Below are 13,940 nucleotides of genomic sequence, written 5' to 3' on the forward strand. Positions count from 1 at the left end.
GAAATAAAATTCTCTATTCTTCAGGATTGAGTAGGCTTCAGTCCCTACTAGAACTCTGGAAAATTTCAGATGATTAGAATTGTTAAATTTGTAAGAAATAAATTTTTATTTTCGTTTTTACCAAATTTTGATTGTCTGATGGCGTTCGGGTGATGGTGCTACTACTTAAAAATTGAAATAAAATTCTCTATTCTTCAAGATTGAGTAGGGCTGAGTCCCTACTTGAATTCTGGTGATTTTCAGATGATTAGAATTACTAAATTTAGAAGAAATAAATTTTTATTTTCTATTTTACAAAATTATGATTGTCTGATAGCGTACGGGTGGACCTGCTACTACTTAAAAATTGAAATAAAATTCTCTATTCTTCAGGATTAAGTAGGGTTCAGTCCCTACTAGAACTCTGGAAAATTTCAGATGATTAGAATTGTTAAATTTGTAAGAAATAAATTTTTATTTTCGTTTTTACCAAATTTTGATTGTCTGATGGCGTTCGGGTGAGGGTGCTACTACTAAAAAATTGAAATAAAATTCTCTATTCTTCAGGATTGAGTAGGGTTCAGTCCCTACTAGAACTCTGGAAAATTTCAGATGATTAGAATTGTTAAATTTGGAAGAAATAAATTTTTATTTTCGTTTTTACCAAATTTTGATTGTCTGATGGCGTTCGGGTGATGGTGCTACTACTTAAAAATTGAAATAAAATTCTCTATTCTTCAGGATTGAGTAGGGTTCAGTCCCTACTAGAACTCTGGAAAATTTCAGATGATTAGAATTGTTAAATTTGTAAGAAATAAATTTTTATTTTCGTTTTTACCAAATTTTGATTGTCTGATGGCGTTCGGGTGAGGGTGCTACTACTAAAAAATTGAAATAAAATTCTCTATTCTTCAGGATTGAGTAGGGTTCAGTCCCTACTAGAACTCTGGAGAATTTCAGATGATTAGAATTGTTAAATTTGGAAGAAATAAATTTTTATTTTCGTTTTTACCAAATTTTGATTGTCTGATAGCGTTCGGGTGATGGTGCTACTACTTAAAAATTGAAATAAAATTCTCTATTCTTCAAGATTGAGTAGGGCTCAGTCCCTACTTGAATTCTGGTGATTTTCAGATGATTAGAATTACTAAATTTGGAAGAAATAAATTTTTATTTTCTATTTTACAAAATTATGATTGTCTGATAGCGTACGGGTGGACCTGCTACTACTTAAAAATTGAAATAAAATTCTCTATTCTTCAGGATTAAGTAGGGTTCAGTCCCTACTAGAACTCTGGAAAATTTCAGATGATTAGAATTGTTAAATTTGGAAGAAATAAATTTTTATTTTCGTTTTTACCAAATTTTGATTGTCTGATGGCGTTCGGGTGATGGTGCTACTACTTAAAAATTGAAATAAAATTCTCTATTCTTCAGGATTGATTAGGGCTCAGTCCCTACTAGAACTCTGAAAAATTTTAGAAGATTAGAAATGTTAAATTTGGCAGAAATAAATTTTTATTTTCGTTTTTACCAAATTTTGATTGTCTGATGGCGTTCGGGTGATGGTGCTACTACTTAAAAATTGAAATAAAATTCTCTATTCTTCAAGATTGAGTAGGGCTCAGTCCCTACTTGAATTCTAATGATTTTTAGATGATTAGAATTACTAAATTTGGAAGAAATAAATTTTTATTTTCTATTTTACAAAATTATGATTGTCTGATAGCGTACGGGTGGACCTGCTACTACTTAAAAATTGAAATAAAATTTTCTATTCTTCAGGATTAAGTAGGGTTCAGTCCCTACTAGAACTCTGGAAAATTTCAGATGATTAGAATTGTTAAATTTGTAAAAAATAAATTTTTATTTTCGTTTTTACCAAATTTTGATTGTCTGATGGCGTTCGGGTGATGGTGCTACTACTTAAAAATTAAAATAAAATTCTCTATTCTTCAGGATTGAGTAGGGCTCAGTCCCTACTAGAACTTTGGAAAATTTCAGATGATTAGAATTGTTAAATTTGTAAGAAATAAATTTTTATTTTCGTTTTTACCAAATTTTGATTGTCTGATGGCGTTCGGGTGATGGTGCTACTACTTAAAAATTGAAATAATATTCTCTATTCTTTATGATTGATTAGGGCTCAGTCCCTTCTAGAAGTCTGAAAAATTTTCGATGATTAGAATTGTTAAATTTGGCAGAAATAAATTTTTATTTTCGTTTTTACCAAATTTTGATTGTCTGATGGCGTTCGGGTGATGGTGCTACTACTTAAAAATTAAAATAAAATTCTCTATTCTTCAAGATTGAGTAGAGCTCAGTCCCTACTTAAATTCTGGTGATTTTCAGATGATTAGAATTACTAAATTTGGAAGATATAAATTTTTATTTTCGTTTTTACCAAATTTTGATTGTCTGATGGCGTTCGGGTGATGGTGCTACTACTTAAAAATTGAAATAAAATTCTCTATTCTACAGGATTGAGTAGGGCTTAGTCCCTACTAAAACTCTGGAAAATTTAAGATGATTAGAATTGTTAAGTTTGTAAGAAATAAATTTTTATTTTCGTTTTTACCAAATTTTGATTGTCTGATGGCGTTCGGGTGAGGGTGCTACTACTAAAAAATTGAAATAAAATTCTCTATTCTTCAGGATTGAGTAGGGCTCAGTCCCTACTGGAGCTCTGGAAAATTTCAGATGATTAGAATTGTTAAATTTGTAAGAAATAAATTTTTATTTTCGTTTTTACCAAATTTTGATTGTCTGATGGCGTTCGGGTGAGGGTGCTACTACTAAAAAATTGAAATAAAATTCTCTATTCTTCAAGATTGAGTAGGGCTCAGTCCCTACTTGAATTCTGGTGATTTTCAGATGATTAGAATTACTAAATTTGGAAGATATAAATTTTTATTTTCGTTTTTCCCAAATTTTGATTGTCTGATGGCGTTCGGGTGAGGGTGCTACTACTTAAAAATTGAAATAAAATTCTTTATTCTTCAGGATTAAGTAGGGTTCAGTCCCTACTAGAACTCTGGAAAATTTCAGATAATTAGAATTGTTAAGTTTGTAAGAAATAAATTTTTATTTTCGTTTTTACCAAATTTTGATTCTCTGATGGCGTTCGGGTGAGGGTGCTACTAAATAAAAAATTGAAATAAAATTCTCTATTCTTGAAGATTGAGTAGGGCTCAGTCCCTACTTGAATTCTGGTGATTTTCAGATGATTAGAATTACTAAATTTGGAAGATATAAATTTTTATTTTCGTTTTTCCCAAATTTTGATTGTCTGATGGCGTTCGGGTGAGGGTGCTACTACTTAAAAATTGAAATAAAATTCTTTATTCTTCAGGATTAAGTAGGGTTCAGTCCCTACTAGAACTCTGGAAAATTTCAGATGATTAGAATTGTTAAGTTTGTAAGAAATAAATTTTTATTTTCGTTTTTACCAAATTTTGATTGTCTGATGGCGTTCGGGTGATGGTGCTACTACTTAAAAATTGAAATAAAATTCTCTATTCTTCAGGATTGAGTAGGGCTCAGTCCCTACTAGAACTCTGGAAAATTTCAGATGATTAGAATTGTAAAATTTGGAAGAAATAAATTTTTATTTTCGTTTTTACCAAATTTTGATTGTCTGATGGCGTTCGGGTGTTGGTGCTATTACTTAAAAATTGAAATAAAATTCTCTATTCTTCAGGATTGAGTAGGGCTTAGTCCCTACTAGAACTCTAGAAAATTTCAGATGATTAGAATTGTTAAATTTGTAAGAAATAAATTTTTATTTTCGTTTTTACCAAATTTTGATTGTCTGATGGCGTTCGGGTGAGCGTGCTACTACTAAAAAATTGAAATAAAATTCTCTATTCTTCAGGATTGAGTAGGGCTCAGTCCCTACTGGAGCTCTGGAAAATTTCAGATGATTAGAATTGTTAAATTTGGAAGAAATGAATTTTCATTTTCGTTTTTACCAAATTTTGATTGTCTGATGGCGTTCGGGTGTTGGTGCTACTACTTAAAAATTGAAATAAAATTTTCTATTCTTCAGGATTGAGTAGGGCTCAGTCCCTACTAGAACTCTGGAAAATTTCAGATGATTAGAATTGTTAAATTTGTAAGAAATAAATTTTTATTTTCGTTTTTACCAAATTTTGATTGTCTGATGGCGTTCGGGTGAGGGTGCTACTACTAAAAAATTGAAATAAAATTCTCTATTCTTCAGGATTGAGTAGGGCTCAGTCCCTACTGGAGCTCTGGAAAATTTCAGATGATTAGAATTGTTAAATTTGTAAGAAATAAATTTTTATTTTCGTTTTTACCAAATTTTGATTGTCTGATGGCGTTCGGGTGATGGTGCTACTACTTAAAAATTGAAATAAAATTCTCTATTCTTCAAGATTAAGTAGGGCTCAGTCCCTACTTGAATTCTGGTGATTTTCAGATGATTAGAATTACTAAATTTGGAAGAAATAAATTTTTATTTTCTATTTTACAAAATTATGATTGTCTGATAGCGTACGGGTGGACCTGCTACTACTTAAAAATTGAAATAAAATTCTCTATTCTTCAGGATTAAGTAGGGTTCAGTCCCTACTAGAACCCTGGAAAATTTCAGATGATTAGAATTGTTAAATTTGGAAGAAATAAATTTTTATTTTCGTTTTTACCAAATTTTGATTGTCTGATGGCGTTCGGGTGAGGGTGCTACTACTAAAAAATTGAAATAAAATTCTCTATTCTTCAGGATTGAGTAGGGCTTAGTCCCTACTGGAACTCTGGAAAATTTCAGATGATTAGAATTGTTAAATTTGGAAGAAATGAATTTTTATTTTCGTTTTTACTAAATTTTGATTGTCTGGTGGCGTTCGGGTGAGGGTGCTACTACTTAAAAATTGAAATAAAATTCTTTATTCTTCAGGATTAAGTAGGGTTCAGTCCCTACTAGAACTCTGGAAAATTTCAGATAATTAGAATTGTTAAGTTTGTAAGAAATAAATTTTTATTTTCGTTTTTACCAAATTTTGATTGTCTGATGGCGTTCGGGTGAGGGTGCTACTACTAAAAAATTGAAATAAAATTCTCTATTCTTCAAGATTGAGTAGGGCTCAGTCCCTACTTGAATTCTGGTGATTTTCAGATGATTAGAATTACTAAATTTGGAAGAAATAAATTTTTATTTTCTATTTTTCAAAATTTTGATTGTCTGATGGCGTTCGGGTGATGGTGCTACTACTTAAAAATTGAAATAAAATTCTCTATTCTTCAAGATTGAGTAGGGTTCAGTCCCTACTTGAATTCTAATGATTTTCAGATGATTAGAATTACTAAATTTGGAAGAAATAAATTTTTATTTTCTATTTTTCAAAATTTTGATTGTCTGATGGCGTTCGGGTGATGGTGCTACTACTTAAAAATTGAAATAAAATTCTCTATTCTTCAAGATTGAGTAGGGTTCAGTCCCTACTTGAATTTTAATGATTTTCAGATGATTAGAATTACTAAATTTGGAAGAAATAAATTTTTATTTTCGTTTTTACCAAATTTTGATTGTCTGATGGCGTTCGGGTGAGGGTGCTACTACTAAAAAATTGAAATAAAATTCTCTATTCTTCAGGATTGAGTAGGGCTCAGTCCCTACTTGAATTCTGGTTATTTTCAGATGATTAGAATTACTAAATTTGGAAGAAATAAATTTTTATTTTCTATTTTACAAAATTATGATTGTCTGATAGTACGTGTGGACCTCCTACTACTTAAAAAATGAAATAAAATTCTCTATGCTTCAAGATTGAGTATATTATTATTATTTATTATTTAATTAATAAATATTTTAATAATAGTTTCTTAATAATAGTTTTAATAGTTTTGTATATTTATAAAAATGAAATTACCAAAAATTTATAAATAAATAAATTTATGTGTTAAAAAAATAAATTTATTGATTGACAATAACTAATAATTTAATATAATTTATAAATTATTAGCAAACACAAATTGAAAGGTTTTATTTTTTTAAATTTTATTATTAGGCAATAAAATATAAAATTAATTTTTTTAAATTTGTGGGTTTTGTAGTTCTGATTTGTCATTATTTTATTTATTTAAAATAACTTAAAGACTAATTATATTGATGCTAGTTTTATAATCGAAATTAATATGAGCAATAATTTGAAAGTGGTAATACTTAGATATTTAAATTTATAATCCCAATTAACTCTCCTATATACAATGTAAAAATATCATAAGAAGTATAATCTGGATTGTATCACATATAATCCATTTTTCTCCGTGTAAAATAATGATTTTGTCACTTGAGTCGAAGACTCGGAATGATCCATTTCTTTATATTTTATAATATTATTCTTATTAGGTGTTCAGTTTTAAAAGGTTTGAATTCGAAATTTTTGAAAAATTCAATTGCTATTTAAAAATAATAATTAAATATTTATTTGAAATAAAACTATTGATGTTTTTGAATAATTTTACTTTTGAAGAAATTTGTAAATAAATGTATTAGAACATTTTTCTCAGTATCTAATAATTTTTAGAGTTAATCAGAATATTCTTTAGGGTCAGGGAGAAAGTCAAAGTTCTGTCTGGAAATCAGGGAAAAATAAAAGTTAAATTTTTGTGGCAACCCTGAATTAGCAATGGTCACAAATTAAAGCGCTTTTAACCTTCTTTAATTTCTGATCAAGGCAAAGAATTTTGGTCGAAAATTTTTCATGTTAGTATTTTTTTTTACTTTTCTCATATTCAGAAGTAAATAGTTATAGTCACTGATTGTCAGTTAAAACTATATGATTTTTAACTGATCCAAATTTAAAGAGTAAAAAGAATGTCTTTTAAGATGCAACAATTTGAAAACAGTCAATGCTGAATTTGCGTAATGGACTTTGGAGGATTTAACATTGAGGCAAACAGTGCTGAATATTTAAGATTGTTCTTAAATTAAGAGTTACTTTTTATTTAGGGAGTGCATAATTGAATTTTTTGACTTTATTGGAATGTTTAAAAAAAAGTTTATGAAACAGGAAACGTATTATTAATTATACATTCTAGAAAACTCTCATAGTTGGTCGCAGTGACATCGTTCGACGTTGATGTAATCTGTAAATTAACTGAAAGGTGTAAAAATAACAGCATCATCATATCTTTCACATTTAAAGATGTATTATTCTTCAAATAACACTTGATAGGAAATACAGTCATGTAAATTTCTACTTATATTAGTTTACTATTTTGAAATTTTCTTCTTCGTCTGGTTCTTATTTTTCTTCTTCTTCATCTTCTTCCTCGTCTTCGACTTTGCCTTTGACTTCAAAGAAGTCTAAGAAGAAGTCTTTTTAGACTTCTTTTGTTTCTCCTTCCTTTTTATGAATGAATTAACTATACATTTTCGTGTAGTTCAGCTCATTGCGACAATATTGACACACTAAAATCTGGAATTCATGAGAAAAATTGTAATATGTGTTGAAAAAATATTTAGTCTAATAGTGACAAACCTTTCTTCTCATGATGTATTGTTGAAAAACATGATACACTTTGGTCTTGCCTGAATAATCCTAAACGTCTAATTTTCTACGTCATTAAATATAATTATTGCGCAATCGTCTTTTATAATGAAACAATTCTATTGTTAAAAGAACAACCCAGTGTTACGATTGAAATTTCGTTCGCATACTTATTGCTGAACTACCTTCCCACTTTATCCTACGCACATACCATCATATATACACACTTTCACAATACGAATGTCAAAAAGGAGTCTCTTGATTACAAGCATCCTGCGAAGATGTCTCAATTTTATTTATAGCAATTCAATAACATGCGAATTATGTTAGTGACCGATATAATCAGTAATTGATCTCTTGCTTTTAATTTTTCAATCTCTGTTTTCATGATTGTTGGGTATTAGATTTCTGAATTTTGATTTGGTGCTTTTACGGATGAATTTTTTTTTTTTTTTTTTGAGGAAAAAAAAGGAATGTTTGTAACCGGAAAAAAGTAATATGACGCTTGTTATTCAAGCGATGTTAAAATCCCTTTTAAACTTCACTCGTCGCCAAACACGGAAGAGCACTTTCACATTATGTTAAAGTTGTTGGAGGCCGTCTCCAAAGTATTTCCAACTATTTCCAGTACTCACGTGCTTTTCACGCTACTTGGGCCATGAAATGCTAATTAACTAAAAAGGAATCTCGCGTTACCTATGGTACCAAAGTGTGCAATTAAGAGAGAGAGATAGGATTGTATAATACGTGTAATTAGATAATTAACCTGACTTCTAAAATAACTATAAAAGAAAATACTAAAAATCGTCACTTGAAGGGAAATCCACCCCGAGATCCACCCTTTTTTCAGTTTTGTCCCAATTTTCTTCTTTAAAAATATCTTCAGTCTTAATTCAATAATATTTGAATGATGACAAATCATTCTGCAGTTTTAATGTAGTTCTTTATATTGAGGTTACAAAATACAGGTCTTATAAATTCAATACACATATAAGATTGTTTTGATTCTTTTAACTTTCTCTAGAAATGTACCAGTTTCTGTGATTCAACTCCCGGAACATATTATATACATACTTATATTTGTATATTGACTATAAAATATGTTTTGAAAATAATTTTACGATCACTATCATCATAAAATGATACGTATTTGGTCATTTAAATAAATATTTGAATTTGTCACATTTTATGCAATTTTTGTTGCAATTTACAAGAGATAAAATTTTGTTTATTAAACAAAATATCTGACGTGCTTGATGATTATTATAGGCGTGTTTCGTAAATTTATTTAAGTGTTTTTGAAATTTGTTTTTTATTGCATTGATTTGGTATAAATTACCGCAGAGTTTTTCTGGATTGAGTTGTAAATGTTTAGGGATTAGGCGCAGAAATTGGAAAAAATTGGGATAATAGTTTTCGTGTTTATTTATTCTTTGAGAATACAAATGCATTTTACTTTAATTCTAAATAGGAAGTTGTTATTTTAGTAGTAATTTTACTATCTTAGTAACAAATACATATAAAATTTTTACAGGAATTCAATTATTTTCAAAAATAATAAAATTCTTTTTAGGAATTCAATTATTTTCATAAATAACAAATTTTCACATGAACTTTATTATTTTCAAACACAATTTTTATAAAATTTTTCGAAAAAAATCAATTATTTAAAATGGTTTGTTAAAAATTCTTCGCTAAAATTCAATTATTTATTAAAATTTATTAAAATTAATTAATTAATTTATCAAGATCAATTTTTTAAAATGATTTTTTAAAAATTCTTCGCTAAAATTCGATTATTTATTAAAATTTATTAAAATTAATTAATTAATTTATCAAAATCAATTATTTAAAATGATTTTTTAAAAATTCTTCGCTAAAATTCAATTATTTTTAAAATTTTTAATGAAATTTTTCATATAAATTTAATTATTTTTAAAAATTTTGATCAATTTCACGGCAAAATTTCTATTGTTTTCAAAAATTTTCTTCAATTCAATGATTTTCAATATTTTAATAAAATGTTAGGCAAACATTTTATTATTTTTATAAAATACTTAAAATTTTACAAGAATTCAATTATTTACAAATTTTTTTTTATAGACTTCTTCCCAATAGTTCCATTATTTTCACAAATAATAAAATTCTTCTCCAAAATTCAATTATTTTCAAAAATTTTAATAAAATTCTTTGGCAAAATTTAAATTACTATCAAAAATTTTCCTCAATTCAATGATTTTCAATAACTTACTATTTTAATAAAAATTTCCAAAAGAATTTTAATTATTTAAAAAAAATAATTGAATAAATAATAATTAAATAAAATTCTACGCGAACATGTAATTATTTTCATAACATACTTAAAAGTTCACAAGAATTCAATTATTTTGAATACAATAATTTTAATCGAATTCCTCAAAAAATGTAATTCTTAAAAATTTGTTTAAAATTCGTCAAGAGAATTCAATTATTTATAAATTTGTTAATAAAATTCTGTATGATAATTCAATTTAAAGAAACATTCAATTATTCATAATGTTATTAATTTTTGTATTTAAATAATTGAATTCTCGTAGAATTTTTTAATAAAAATTGATTTAAAAATGAATTTTAGTTAAAATTGTAGATAATAATTGAATTCTGAAAAGGTTTCAAATTAAAATCTTTGAAAATTTAAATTTTTCATCATTTTAACTAACAATTCTGTGAAATTAATTTTTTTGAAAAGGTGTAATTGAATTTTTTGTTTTTGAAGTTGTTATTTTTTAATATATATTTAATTGAAGAATTTCCAAATACTCGAAATTTTACGTAAAATTGTATTGTAAACAAATGGATTTGAAAATTCTCGAAGAACTTTTTCAAAAATTATTAAAAATAATTTATTTATAGAGGAATTTTAGTTAAAAATTGTAGAAAATAATAATTGAATTGAAATGGTAAATTTAATTTTAAAGAAGTTACAGTAGCAATATTTTTATAATATAAAATAATGATTTTATCACTTGGTCATCTTTAATTTATTATAAAAACGCGTTTAATTAATGGTTTTAAGTAAAATGTTCACTTATTTGATTTGGTTTGGTTATATTTTTGTCGCAGTAATATTTTTGTGAACTGTAATTTCTTTAAGACCTTGTTATTACAGTGAAGAAAGATACTTATAAGTACCTTTCTTCACTTTACTAAGAAGTAAAAAATATAAGGTTATGTTCGTAATGAAAAATATTTTAAAAATGGTCATCTAACTTTAAGGGTGTACAAAAGTAGTTAGTTATTTTTTACCAGCAGAGCTGAAGATAGGTTAGTTCCCTAAAATACCGAATGTTCTATCTTAAGGGCATGCACTACAATCTCGAAGACTATTGAATACAGATTAAAAATTCCCAACAGAAATAGATTTTAGATTTGAAAATCAGTGTTTATCACATTTATTTTCATTTGAAGTACAGGGAGTTGAAAAACTCATTTATAAATAAAATGATAAAAAAAAAATACGAAACAAAATGGTGTTCAACTTGTTTCTTAACGAAAATCGAGGGAATGCATTTACAGGTTGATCGGAGAGAGAACTTTGAGGGAGACGTGAATAATAAACTGGTATTGGTTTATTAGTGAAGAAACTGAACTGTATACACGAACATTATGGTTATATGGTAGTTGTACATATTGTTTGTCTCAGTATTGGTAAATACAGTGCATACTCGGTGCTCTCGCGAGTATGCAGAGGCCGTATATGGTAGTGGGCGGAAGCAGTTTAGCAGTGTGAGGGGAAGTGAGTGAAGTCTCTCTTCGCCACTCGATTACGGCGCATGCGTCATTTAGCTTCTACACATGCGCACCAGATGGCACCAAAGCATTCCTAGCAAACAGTCGTCGTTGTCGCAACGTACATGCCGTGACAGTGACCACAGTAGAGCCGAGAGTCTTGTAGCGTGCGTACTTATACACTCAGACAATTTTGTTCCAAAAAAATAAGAATTTTTGAGTTTCTTTAAACCCCCCCTGTTAATTCAAAGTGTAACACGAGAGGAGGGATTTTACTCTCATTTTTATTCCTCTCATTTACTTTTTAATTATCTCTCTTGTTTATATACGCACACAGTGTCTCTCTTACTCACTCACATTTTTTCCCCCCACCCACACACACACCCCCTCACACTCGTTCGCGAATTGTAATATCAACAAAAGGCCGGCAACAACGTGTAGCTATCACGTTCTTTATTTTTTGCACAACTTGAATTCTATGTCTGTTAAACAATACAGTGTTCGATCATTAATCGTGTTTTTAACGCAAATTAAAAGCAAATAATCCGTTTTGAAGAACGGTAGTGTCGACTAAAAATCGAGAATTTATTATAATCGCGCGTGCACCCAAAGCAATTTGCAATGTGTGATAATACTAACACAACGACGCAAAGTATAGCGGACTACCTGTCACAGTTACTAAAAGACAGGAAGCAGTTAGCTGCTTTCCCTAATGTCTTCATACACGTAGAACGCCTACTTGACGAAGGTAAGCAACATTAATCAACTAATAAATTCGCCTTGTAGCTTAATTTTTTCTGTATTTATATAAAACGTGGAGAGTCGAGTCAACGTGAATTGGTGTAATTGCGTGTGACCTTGGCTATTTGGATCGTTTTGTCGGGTTTAAATTAAAACTATTATACGCAGGGGGAATTGAGTTGACTACAATATTACGAATTCTGAATATCGTCGTTATATTTATTGGGGGAGGGGAAAATGACAACGATTAGCAAAAAAAAAGTGTTTAAAAGGTGTTGTGAATTTTAGTGTGTGTGTGACTTTGCCAAATGTAGAGAATATGTGCAGTGAATAGAATCTGAAGAATTTCCGAGTCAAGAAAGAGAGAAAAAGAGAGAGAGAGAGAGAGAACAAGTTCCCTGGAGCTAGAACTGGTTGGATATTATCTCGTCTCTCTGTAACTATTAAAGATGTTAAAAGATGACGGAATTCTTAAATGTATGACGCATGACATACTATATACTCTGTTGCGAGAGATTTTTTTCGGCTTTTGATATTTGCGACTCAAAATTGAATTGATGGAAAAAAATGAGAAAAAAAACTTTTGAAGGTTAGTGCCTTCAAGTTTTTTTTTTGGACCAGAGAAAAAGTAACCTAACAGCATCCTAATTTTTGTTGTACATGGAAAAAATTGATAACCGAACTTTAAATGAATGTGCCTTGTAAAAAATGCCAAAGTCGAAGAAGATGGACTTACTTTCCGATAAGTTGAAATTCACTATTTGGAAGTATTCAATTTCGCCGAAATGTAAGTCACGTGGTGATAAATTTACAATGTTGGTAACGTAAGATTAGATTTCTGACAATACCATCATAAGACTTGTAATTTCTTGAAACAAAGGCCACAACAAAATTCCAACTATTATAAAAAAGGTCTATAATATAATTAACAACTTTATTTAATGTAACATAAGTTGAGGAAAAAAAATCGCTGAAACTGCTTAGATCTTAAAGTGAAAATGATTTTGAAGTACACTGCAAAAAGAAGTATCTTAATTTAAGATGTTTTGATAAAACATTAAGAGATTTAAAACATTTAAGATTTGAGATGTTTTGTTTGAAAATATTAGATTGATTTTAAAGTGTTTTGGCACCTTCAATAAAAGTGTGATTAGGATGTTAAAAGTATCTTCCCAGCAATGCTTTACACATTTTGAGCATATTTTTTAGGGAAAAAAATTAGAGGTCAACTATGGGGGCACATATGTGAAATACTTTATGTATCTTAGTTTTTAGTTTAACCAAAATTTTTGGCGCATCTTATGATTCACAAGTATCTTATCGCTAAACATCTTATTATTCCAGAAACATCTTAATTTCACACTGAAAAAATTTCCTAGTAGATTTGACTAATTTTAACAGTTAAAAAGTAGTTAAATTACTTTGCTTAGTTCAATAAGTCGCCAAACAAATTAAAAAACTTGTATTAACTATACATTTCATAGTTAACTGAATTCTAAATTTTTAACTAAAGAATCAGTAAAATTATACAAGCAGTAGAAGATTAAGTAAAAAGTAATTAATTTAACTACTTTTCACATTACCACCCAAAGTAGTTGAATTTTTAGAAAAAAAGTTTTCAGCGTCAGATACTTTAAAAAACTTGACGAAGTAACTTACTTTTCTAAGATGGAAGAAATGTTTAAATAACTGTTACAACGTGTAAAGCATCTTAAGTATCAATAAGATACGTTAGAAAACAAATTTTAAAATGTAAGCAACCATTTTCCTATTTTGCGTCTCATTTTAAGATTATGCTTCTTTTTGCAATGTATAGACTATTTTCACGAAATAGAACGAGGCTGGACTAAAAAATAAATCTTACTTTCAGTCCGCTTTTGACTAAAACCGTTTAGATTAGAAACATTTTTGATTGAATTTTAACTTTGAAAGTATTAT

General features: G+C 28.4%; 1 protein-coding gene across 14 annotated transcripts in view; it reads left to right on the forward strand.

Moving 5' to 3' along the window:
• Positions 1-11,339: 11,339 nt before the first annotated feature.
• LOC122505469 (protein held out wings) overlaps positions 11,340-13,940 on the forward strand; it is an 89,044-nt gene continuing 86,443 nt past the window's right edge. For 4 of the 14 annotated variants that reach the window (XM_043617112.1, XM_043617115.1, XM_043617118.1 and 1 more), the window contains exon 1: positions 11,347-12,009. In XM_043617112.1, coding sequence (XP_043473047.1) covers positions 11,883-12,009 — 127 coding nt within the window. In that variant the 5' untranslated portion in view covers positions 11,347-11,882. Of the gene's footprint in view, positions 12,010-13,940 lie in introns of all 14 variants that reach the window. The other 10 variants (XM_043617109.1, XM_043617105.1, XM_043617104.1 and 7 more) reach the window with 8 other exon arrangements.

This window comes from Leptopilina heterotoma, unplaced genomic scaffold (genome assembly GCF_015476425.1).
Source record: "Leptopilina heterotoma isolate Lh14 unplaced genomic scaffold, ASM1547642v1 Lhet_36, whole genome shotgun sequence".
Lineage (NCBI taxonomy): Eukaryota > Metazoa > Arthropoda > Insecta > Hymenoptera > Figitidae > Leptopilina > Leptopilina heterotoma.